The 11,115-nt window shown below is 64.9% G+C and overlaps 1 protein-coding gene across 1 annotated transcript in view; it reads left to right on the top strand.

Annotated features, from left to right (window-relative positions):
• The first annotated feature begins 8,000 nt into the window (after window positions 1-8,000).
• NSD1 (nuclear receptor binding SET domain protein 1) overlaps window positions 8,001-11,115 on the top strand; it is a 60,263-nt gene continuing 57,148 nt past the window's right edge. The window contains exons 1-2 of the mRNA XM_066560433.1: window positions 8,001-8,074; window positions 8,281-8,921. Coding sequence (XP_066416530.1) covers window positions 8,301-8,921 — 621 coding nt within the window. The 5' untranslated portion in view covers window positions 8,001-8,074; window positions 8,281-8,300. The remainder of the gene's footprint in view (window positions 8,075-8,280; window positions 8,922-11,115) is intronic.

Below are 11,115 nucleotides of genomic sequence, written 5' to 3'. Positions count from 1 at the left end.
CCCCGGTGCAGTTTCTGGGCTGCTCTGGAGCACAAAGGGCTTGGAGGGCAGGTCAGGTTTTGCCTCCTCACTGCCTCCTTGTCCCAGCCAGTTCAGAGCCTGCAATCACTCCTGGGGGACACAGAGACAGTGCCACAGGTGCAGGAAGTGATGTCCCCACTCCTGTGCCTCCAGGCCTGCTCCAGCACAAAGCACCCTTGCATCTGTTCCCCATTAGCCACTGCTGCACTAAGCCACCGTGAACTGCGCTACCAGCACTGCCCTGAAACTGATCCCCCAACTGCCATGGGCTCCCAGGCTGGGAAAGTGCTCTGGGGCCCAGCCCCACGCACCGGGGACCCCCCGCACCCTCCTGCCCAGGCCGGCCCAGCACTCCAGATTAAAGTGAGTTATGGGCTCTGTCTCCCCAAAGCCCGTGGGAGCACAAGTTGGGGGTCTCCAGCCCCTGCTCTCTGATGCCTGTTTTGCCCCCCCTTGCCCTGTGGTGCCCAGCAATGATGGCAGTGTGGGCAAGGAGGGCTGCAGCTGTCTCACCCCCTCCTGCCAGCCTGCTCCCTGGGTCTAGGGTTTCATCCAGGGCCAGGCTTTGCCGGCCGTTAGTCCCAGGATCTGGTTTCCTCCTTCAGCTCCCAGCTGCACTCACAGCCCCCCGCCTGGAAGATGCCTCTTCCAGCATGGAAGCTCTCTGGCACAGCCTGCCCCAAAACAGCCCAAGGTGATGGGGGCTGGCAGGTGCTGTGGGGCAGGACCTGGACCCAGGGCAGCTGGAAAGGGAGTCCCTCAATCCTGGCTGCTGCTGTGGTGGTGCCCAGGTCTGGGGTCACAGGAGGCAAAGAACTTGGGACTTGACGTAGCCATACGTGCTGTGCCTGTTGGGAATTGTATGTGCTGGGAGCCCAACAGCTTTCAGAGCCATCCTGGTGTCCATTCCTTTCCACAGCCCTCACAGGGCTGCTGTGGGGATCCCACTCCACTGTCATGCTTGCAGCCTCCATGTCCAGCCCAGCTCCCCTCTCTGCTGGGAGGAGCCCCCCCACCCCGTTGCAGCAGGGGCAGACAGCCCCCTGGCAGGTGTGAAACCTGCCTGTGCCGGCAGCCTGCCTGCCCGGGAAGGATCCCAGCTGTCCTGTAATGTGCCAGAACCAATGCATTTCGCACAGCCCTGAATGGGGCATTCACACACTGAAGGGCAAATTGCCCAAGCTGCCCACAGGGGCTGCCCAGATCCCGGCCGGGACTGAGACTGAACACGGAGAGGGGCTGTGCCCAGCTCGCCCCCACCTCACTCCAGACCGGGGTCTCCATGCTGGGGGCAGCACACAGGGCAGGCAGTTCTTGCTCACCCTGCACTGCCCTTTTCCTGGGGCCACAGCCAATTTTTCACAGGGTGAGGCATAGGTGGGTTTGCTAATGCTTAATACCAAAGGGAAGGAGGGAGGCAGAAGGGGACATTGTGAGCAGGGACCTGCCATCCATCCCCTGCCAAAGCCTCCCTCACTCCCTGCACATTTAAAAGTCTTGCCACAGGGGCAAGCAGTGCCTGCTACCCACAGCCCAACAACCCACACCAGTGCAGCCCAGGGATGCTTCCAGGGTCCTGGCTGTGCCCAGCACTGTGCCCACCTGCCTGCCCCAGCTTGGGGGGATGGCCCTCAGCCCATCCCCAGGCACTACCACATCCCCCAGTGAACCCCCAAAGGCTGCAGCAGTGGGTACATGGGCTGTGCCCGAGCCAGCTCTGCCAGGCACAGGGCAGCCGAGGCCATGGCTGGGCAGGGAAGCACCCCCACGGCAACTGGAGGCAGTTTTTATTGTTTAACATTCCTGGTATTTTCTGTCAGGGCTGAACCAATTGTCCTTAATCCGCCAGGCTCTGCTGGCCAAACAAGTGTGGCTGAGCCACCAGCATCCTGTCCGCACGAACAGGCCCCTTTTGTGAGGGGGATTTAGTGTGTAGCCCAGTAAATCCTGCTGGTTTCCTGAGGCAGCGTTCCCACACCCCCCACCATTACACCCCCCCTTGTGCCTGCTCCCAGCCCCTGGGCCCTGGCACAGATCCCTGCCCGACCATGCCCCCGGGCATCCCATCTGCACAAGTTCTGGGGCCATGTACCTGCTGCCCTCCCAGAATCTGCCACTCCAGGGCTGCAGATTCCCCTTGCTTGTTTGTTTCTGGGATTTGTCTGTGAGTCCTTATGGGATGTGGGGTGTTGGTGGGGCTGAGAAGCTTCACAGCCACCCCACTATGGTTCAGGTCCTTCATGGGATGCCAGGGTGCCCTGCGGGGAGTACTGTGGTTCTGGAGGGATGCTGTACTCCTGGAGCAGATGCTGTGATCCCCGGGGAAGTGCTGAGCCCTAGGGAAGGTGGTTCTGGTCTGGGGTGGGGGAAGGGGGTGTGTGGGGAAGATGCTGAGTTCTGGGGGAGCTGCTGTAGTCCTTGGGGAAATGCTGAGTGCTGATGGATCTGGTTCTGGTCCTGGAAGGAATGCTGAGCCCTGGGGGAGACAGCACCCCAGGGGCCAGGACACCAGCTGGTTCCTCATTCCAGCTCCGGGATGTGGCTCCGAGCCCCTGCCTGGAGATGCCTTTGCTTAACGACTCTGTTGTTTGGCCGGGAGCTGATGTTGTCTTTTCTCCGCAAAACAAAGGCGACAGGATTTTATCTCTGGGGAGAATCTGGTTTCTGTGAGATGCAGAAAGCCTCTGCCCCCAGGCAGGAGAGGGTGAGGCTGGCGGGGCGGAAAGGCACCAGGCTGCTGTCTGCCCCACAGCAGGAGCTGGCACTGCCTCTTTGGCTGCTCCTGCCTGCCACAGCCCTGTTCCCCGACCTGCTGTCATTGTCCCATGCCTGTGCCCCATGTGCCCAGGCAGCGAAGGGAGGGAAGAGCCCCCATGGGCCAGCGGGCAGAGAAAAGGAGCCCATGAGCACCCGCACATCACAGTAGAGGCTGAGGCACGGCCCCATCTCTCCTGTGGAGGAATCCAAATATTGGATCCCACCACAGTTCCTGCATCCAGGGACACCTCACACACTGATGGAGGCACACACAGAGACGTAGACATGCGCCCAACCCCCATATCCATAGAGAAGCACTTGCACACTCACCTCCATGTGAGCACACTCACCTCCATGTGTGCACGCTCACCTCAGGCACACCCTCCAGGAACATCTCCCCATGCATGCATCCACTTCCAGCCGAGCACACACACTACATCCTCTACAAAAACCCCATGCACCCTCACGCACCCGCTTCCACGCACACAGATGTACAGCACCATCCCTATACACACACACACACACACACACACACACACACACACACACACACACACACACATATATGCACACACACATACACATCTCTGCACCTCCCTTCACGCACTCCCTCTCCCCCCAGCGGCAGAGCCGAGGCTCCAACGCCACTGCGGACCCCCAGCCCCATCCGGGCAGGCCAGGCTGGGATGCCAGCGAGGGCGGTGGTCCCATGCTGCGGACCCCCCGCCCGCCGGCCAGACCCGCCGGTGCTGCGGGAAGCCGCGGACTCTCAGCCCCATCTCCCGGCCGGCGGGAGCAGCTGCGCGGGGCGGGCAGAACGGAGCGGGTGAGCAGCTCTCCTGCCGCACATCCCCCGTATTTGGCTGGTGACAGTGGCCTTCGCGGCAGGACAGGCACGGGACTGTGTTGGAAGGATGCCAACCGCGACTGGGAAAAACGGTCTGCGGCATGGGGATGTATCCTGGTTTTGCTCTCCATCATCCGCACCGATGGATGGGGCTGGGAGTGGGGTAGGGCAGGGGATTGGGCTGCAGAGCTACACTGTATCCCAGTGTGCATCTCAATGTGCATCCAGTTGTATCCTTCCAGGTGACAGGAGCAGTGTGGGGAGGGCACCCCATGGGCACTCGAGCCCTGGTGAACCTGGCTCTACCTTGGATGGATGGATCAAAGCCCAGCTTGAGCTCAGCCTCCTTGCTCAGGGCTGAGAACCCTGAGCACCTCCTAAGCTGAGGATGGGGGGCAACCTGAAGGCTGGGGAAGCAGGGCGGTCCCCGAGAGCAGCTGCAGCACCCAGAAGGGCACCCTGGGCCTCGTCCCCTGGGGATTATCCCCATGCTGCATACGGCTGCTGCAGAGACCGGCCTCCAGGTGACAGTGCAGCGACAGCTCTTCCGCGCCGGGCGGATTTGCTCAGCAGTGATGGCTCCTGTCCCCTGCAGCTCGTAGCAGCGGTCCTGCCCCCACCCACCGCCCTTGTGTGTCCGTGGGCTGCCCCCCGAAAGGTTTCGGGGAGCCATGGAAGCACCTGGGCAGGGGGACTGAGAGGTGAGGGACCTGGGAAGCAGAGGTCACCCCGGCAGGAGGAGCAGCCCCGGAGCCGGGGACACCGGGCCGGTGCAGCCGCGCCTGCGGGCACGGAGCCGGGCTGAGCCCCACCCATGGCCCCGGCTCCCGCCGCTCCATCCCTGCGGTTTCAAGCCACGCAAGCCGCTTCCTGGGGGAAAGAGGGCCCCCGGCAAACCCTCCGGGCAGGATGCTCTCCGCTCCTCTCCTCCTCTGCTTCCTTCCTCTCCCTTGGCCGGGCCAGCCCTCCCCCTGCCCGCCGCGACTCCTTAACCCTTTCGCCCACGCTCCCGGCCGTGATCCAGCCCCACGGCCACGGCTTCCAGCCACCGCCCCCGGCCCTTTGTGCAGGATCCCGGTGCTGCCCCCGGGGTCCGCGCTCCCCCCAGGCCCCGCCCCGGCGAACATCCGCGGCCGGAGGCGACTCGCAACCAGCCCATCCTGCCCACGGCTTCCGCGGGACCCGCATGGGCCACAGCTCCCTCCGCGCTGGGGTGTGGGGCTCCCCGCTCCTCATCTCCCTCGGGGGGAGCGCGGGGGAGCCCCCGGTGCGGGACCGCGGTCCCTTCGGCATCCCCGCGGCGGCGGGAGCGGCCATGGCGGGAGCCGGGGATGCGCATTCCCGCCGGGCGCGGGGGCACCGGGCCGTTCCCGTGGGAGCACCGTGCGATCTGTGCGCGGGCACCGGGGCCTGCAGAGGGAGCCCGCAGTGCCGGGCGGTTCCGTCCTGCCGGCCTGACCGGCCATAGCGCTGGGAGCGGGGCTGGGCTGAGGGTGAGCACGGTGGCGGGGTAGGGGCTAAGGGCGAACCCCGCGGTGGGGCGGCCGCAGCCGCCCGCGCCCCCCGCTGCAGCCCGCAGATAAAGCCCTGAGGCGGCGGGGCCGGCCACGCTGCCCGCCGTGCCGCACATCCGGGCGGGAGCGGGCGGCAGCGGCCGGGATGCCATTTCCCTGTTCCTCTGCCGGAAGAGAAGGGCCGGAGCAGGGCCCTTCCTGCGGGCCTGGCCGTGGCACGGGCAGAGGTGACACAGCAGATGGGAAATGCGTCTGAGGGCACCCCGCCACCGCTGCCCTGCTCCTCCCTGCGCCAGTACCCACAGGGCTGCAGGTGGATCGCGGCGAGGCCTCGCTGGGACGGCGGGATGTGGACGTGCCTCGGGTGTGCGGAGCTGCCCGGGCATCGCTGCCCAAGCAGTGCAGCCCCTGCACAGCAGTGTCCCATCGGGATGTGCTGTGCCCTGTGCCCACGGACCAAGGGCTCACAGGGGGAAACCAGGCTGGGACGTGTCCTGATGGTGGCCCTGGCTCTCCCCGCTCAGCCTAAGAGGGGGCACTCCTACAGAAGGAGGGCAGCTGGTGACAGTCAGTGCCCAGGATACAGTTCCCCTGCTTGGAACAGCCCTAAACATCTCCCCAGGTCGCTCACTGGGCCTCAGAGACCAGGCTCTGGGAAGACACCAGGCGTTCCTGCTCTTCACACGCCCTGCCTGCCCCTGGGGGGGTATAAATAAACCACTAGCTTTATTTTGGGAACGTGGCAGAAACGTGCGTGGCCGGTTGCTCCAATGAGAAAGGAGGAAACTTGGCTGTTGGGCCCTCTCCCAGGTGTGCCAGGCTGCGGCTCCCAGTCAATCCCTGAGAGGTGGACAATGTATTTCCCCCATTCAGGTGTAAACCAAGGGATCCAGGCACACTGGGTGATGCCCCAGCTCTCTGAAGGTGGGGAAAACTGTGTGCATACTGGAACTCAGTGCCAAGTTCATTCAACACTGGGGCACAGTGTGGCCCCAGCTCCCACATGTCACCATGGCATGTGAGCATGGAGGGAAAGGGCCTAAAATAGGTCAGGTGCCACCAGCTGAGCCCTGGGCTGGGACCTCGAACGTACAAACATGTCACAATCTTCCTGCCGAGCCACCCCACCCTCCGTGGGTGTGCTGGAGTGGCATGAGCTGAACATGGCAGTCTCTCCAGTGCAGCACACCAGTGGGGTGACAATGGGTCGGGGACCTTGGTGTGGCACCTCAGGAGCGGATGCTGGGAGAAATGGTTGTTCCATCACCAGCCACAGACAGGGCAGAGGGAGTGCATGGGCAAGACGGCAGGGGCACCAGGAAGGCAGGTGCCCTCAGTGGGGCTGCCAAGGTGTGCAGGCAGGGAGGAGGCAAGTCCTCAGTGCCCCGCTGAGGTGCCAGCCCGCAGCCGATCCAGGACAGCGTTTCAGCGGGGAAAAGCTGCGCCTGCAGGGCAGCGAGGCCCGGGCAGCGGGCGCTCCCTGCCTGGGTGCGCAGAGCGGCTGCTCCGGGGCCCAGCCCGGCGGGGGGGAGCGCGGCGCCAGCACGGCCGGGGGCTCCCGCACGGCCGGGACGTCGGAGGGGGGGGCGAGACAAAGGGCAGCGGAGGCGGCGGGGGGGAGCGGGTCCGCCCGGGCAGCGCCGCGTCGAGCCCCGCGGCGGCACCCCGGGGGGCGGCAGCGCGGCCCTGCCCCCCGCGCGGCCCGGGCAGCACCGCCCCGGTGCCACATCCCCGCGCTGCCCCGGCTGCCCCCCGCCCCGTGCCTGCCCAGCCGTGCCGGTGCGGCGGCGGCGCGGCGCGGCGCCCGGACCCGTGCGGCTGGCGGTGGAGACCCCGGCCCGCATCGGAGGTAGCGACGGAGCCGCCGCCCGCCGCGGGCCGGTTGCGGGGGGCGGCGGTGGCAGTCCGTCCCGGCGGAACGGGCGGGCGCGGGGCCGGTGCGCGCCGCTCGGCGGCGGGAGGGCGGGTGGGAGCGCGGCTGTCCGGGAGCGGCGGAGCCCGGCGAGGACAGCCAGGCCGCGGGCACCCGGCGCCGCTCCCCGGCGGGCGAGGCTCGGCGAGGCTCGGCAAGGCTCGCACGGCTCTGCACGGCAGCCCCGCGGAGGGCGACGGCCCGGCCCGCCGGTGCGCGGGAGGGCGGCGGGGGAGCGCGGCGGGGGCGCCGGCCCGGCCCGCGGGGCGCGGCGGACAATGGCAGGGGGTAACCCGAGCCCAGCGGGGGCGGGCGGCGACCCGCGCCACCCGCCCCCGCTGACCGCCCGCGGGCACCGGGGCCGGGAGCGGTGCCGAGCGGTGCACGGGGACCGGCGCCGCCCGGGTGCCCTGCCGGGGCGCAGGGCCTGGCCGACTCCATTTTGTTGGCGCCCGCTCCGCCGCCGTTCGCAGGCCCGCGGCCTGCCCGGCTTGGGGGAAGGGGGGGGTGGGGGGTGTGAGCGGCGGGAGAGACCCTGCGGGGCCGCCCCGTCCCATCCCGGCCGGTGCCCCCTGCCGCCGCCTGCGATGGAGGTGCGGGCGGCGGCCCCGAGGCCGCGGTGCCGGGCGGGGGGATGCGGGGAGCGGGGCAGGCCGGGCCGGGCCGGGGCGCGCCGGGGGGGGGCAGCACTGAGCGCCCCCTCCCCACCTCCCCCTCCCGAGATGGGGGGGGGGGGGGGCATCGAGGGGGGGGGTGCTCGTGCGGGGGGGTGGAAGGGGGGGGCAAGCCCGCGCGGGCGCGCGCGCGCTGATTGGCCACGGCCGCCGAACCCCAAGAGCGGGGGCGCGCGGGGCGGGCGCGCGCCCTCGCGGGATGGCGGCGGCGGCGTCGGGCGCGCGCATGCGGGGGAGGGAGGAGGAGGGAGGCGGCGGAGCGGCGGCGGGGCCTGGCCGGGCCGGGTCGGCGCGTCTCCCCATCCGCCCGCTCCGGGGGCAGGCGCCGAGCCGCCCGCGGCACCCGCAGGTGAGCGGCGGCCCTGCGGCAGCGCTCAGCAGGCCGAGCGACCCCGGCGCCGGCCGTGCCGAGCCGAGCCGGGGTGGCCGGGCCGCGGCCTGGGGCCTGTAATCCGGCGGTGGCGGAGCGGGGCCGGCGGAGCCCAACGCGGCCCCCGGGTGCGGCTGCCATTTTGCGGTGCAGGCTGGGCTGACCCCATTGTGCTGTGCCCGCAGGTGGATGCCCGCCGCCCGGAATGGAGCAGGCCTGCGAAGTGAGCCGCCGCAGCTGCCTCGTCCCCTTCGGCACCTCGCTGTCGGCCGCCGAGCCCAAGGGCGGCCCCTTCGGCGAGGCCCGCGGCCCCGAGCCGCCCGCCATGCAGCTGGCGGCCGCCAAGCCCGGCTACGGCCAGGACCCGTCGTCCTGCTACATCCCGCTGCGCCGGCTGCAGGACTTGGCTTCCATGATCAACGCCGAGTACCTCGGCGGTGCCGCCGACGGCGCTGAGGCCCTGCCCGACCCTGGCTCGCCGGGCCCCCGCCTGCCCGCGGCGCAGGACCCTGCGGCCGAGGTGCCCCGCGGGGCCCGGGCCTTCCCCCTGCTCCTGCGGGACGGTGGAGAGGAGGCGCTGGAGGAGGAGGAGGAGGGCGCCGAGACTCCGGAGGAGGAGGAGGACGACGACGACGACTACGACGACGACGACTACGAGGAAGAGGAGGAGGACGACGAGGAGGAGGAGGCGGCGACAGAGCCCGGCCCGCGGAGCCGCGGCCGCTCAGCTCCGCAGCGGGGCCCCGACAGCCTCCTGCAGCCGGCCGAGTCCGTGCCGGACGGCGGCCTCGGGGAGCAGCCAGAGTCCTCGGCCGCCCTGCAACTCGTAAGCACCGTCGGGGCGCGGGCGGGGGGGCCGTGGCCGCTGCCATTTTGCGGTGCGGAAGGGCCGGGCCGGGCCGGCCGCGCTGCCTCCCTCGCCCCGGCACCCCGGAGGATGGGAGCCATCTTACCGAGCGAGGGGAGCCCGCCGGGGCCGGCGCGGGCTGTCACTGCGCTCACCGCGCACCTGTGTCCCGGCGCGGCCGCCCGCGCTCCCCCCACCGCTTTTTCTCCCGTCAGGAATAAGAGGCATCATCCTTCTGCCCAGCCCGACTCGCTGCGGAGTTCGGTGGAGTTTTTTCTCCGTTGGAAGGGGTTTTTTTGAGCGCAGTGCAGATGAGGAGGGCAGGAGGGAGCGTTCCCATCTCCTGCCGCTCCGGCTGAACGCTGTCAGAGGCTCTTTGTCTGGCCAGGCCTGAGGTTCCCGAGCTGAGAGACCTTGGCGGTGGCCGGGGAGAGGCCGTGTCATGGCCTGACAGACCTCACGGGCGGCAAACCTTGCCTCGTATTCAGGCGGACTTTTTTGTTTGTTTGTTTTAATTTCTCTCTACACTCACAAATTCCTTTAATTATAATATAACTAATAAGAAGCAGAACTGATGGAACTGTAGTAGTAGTTCTGAAAGGAGATAGATGCATTTAGTAATTTTTTTTGTGTAATTTTCTTTTGAATCCAAGTATAAGAGATGTTTCTCAGTGTAACCTTTTACTTGCAGCCATATATGTATATTTCCTTCAGTTTTCGGTTGTTTGAGGTTTTCCTTGTTTATTTCTTCAATATGTTTTTCAACCTCAAGGTTCCCTGTTGGAGGATACTCTGGACTTAAAGTATTGATGCAGGGTTTGAAGATTAGCTCCTTTGATAGGACTAATACCGAAACCATCTTGCTCTCTAATTTCAGTAGAGCTGCTGATGCCGGACAGATCGTGCTGGTGCGTGCAGTGCTTGGGAGGCAGGATTGTGTTCCTTTGGGAACACTCAGTGTTCCTGCTGCGTGCTCTGGGAGGTGGGCAGCCCTTGTCACAGAGTGCCCGTGCAAGGGGCGATTTCAGGAAGATGCTGACAGCAGCTTAATTTGTTTGTGGAACAGTTTATACTCTTCAGCGTTCCTTGGGAAGAATCCCTCGATCTCTGGTAGTGAGAGGCTGCTGTGGGTCTGAGGTTTGAGCATCTCTTCAGCTTTGTTTTGCAGAGGAAAGCGGGGATCTCTCGCAGACATGTGCTCGGTGATGCAGTTGTGGGAGGGTCTCACTTTGTAAACAGAAGCTCGCAGAGGTACTTTCACAACACTTGCCTTTACAACGTGCTCCACAGAACTGCAGTTGGTAGAGTGACAAAACCGTCCTAGTGATGGGAGCCTGTTATTTGAATATGCAACGAGGGTTGACTTTTCAGTGAAACTGCCTTACCTGTGTACTGTAGTTAGCCTTGCTGGGTTGTTCTGGTGATTTGAAAGCACAGCTGCATTCCTAAAAACGCAAAGAAAAGCATTTTTTAGGCAGCCTGGGGTCCTGCTTTCCCTAAGTCTTGCATTCTTTCTTCAGTAAGTAAATCCATGTTGTCTGAGTGACATTTGGCCCCACTGCTTGTGGAATGGGAAAAGACAGGGCCAAGTGCCAAGTTACCTTTGCGGCAATTCAAATCTTTTAATGGTTGAACATGACATAGTAGCTAGAAATATCCAGGTTTGCTCTTCAGGTCATGTATTCATTTTTAGGTATTTAATGCCAGTCTCATCTGTGTTTGGTAACTGGAATAATTTTTTTTTTTTTTTTTTTGTGGAGGACTTGCTAAAACTTAAAACTAAAACCCACCCCAAAAAAGGCATCAAGAATCCCTGGGAGTTCTGCACAGCTGTCTGTCATAGCTGGGCTACTCTTAACAGGTATCAGCTTTATGCTGCTTGTTGATGGGGCTCCTCCACCTTACAGCATGACTGTCTCAGAACTTTCATTTTTGAAGCTCATGGCTCTGAGTGTGCCACTGCTGCTCAAACTTCCTGTTTTGCCAAGAGGGAAGTGTGTGTGTGTATCTCCCATGTCTGTGTCTGCCCCTTGTAAGAATTGATGCTTACCTTGAAAAGGCACAAATGTCAAGAGTGCTTGGAGCAGAAGGGCCAGAATTTGGTTTAGTCTTAAGTGAGATGCAAAATCCAGCATTTAAGTAATGCCTCTGGGCAGGACAGGTGGTGGCAGGT

The sequence above is a fragment of the Molothrus aeneus genome, chromosome 15 (assembly GCF_037042795.1).
Source record: "Molothrus aeneus isolate 106 chromosome 15, BPBGC_Maene_1.0, whole genome shotgun sequence".
In the NCBI taxonomy this organism is placed as follows: domain Eukaryota; kingdom Metazoa; phylum Chordata; class Aves; order Passeriformes; family Icteridae; genus Molothrus; species Molothrus aeneus.
This window is presented reverse-complemented; position numbering and strand designations above follow the sequence as displayed.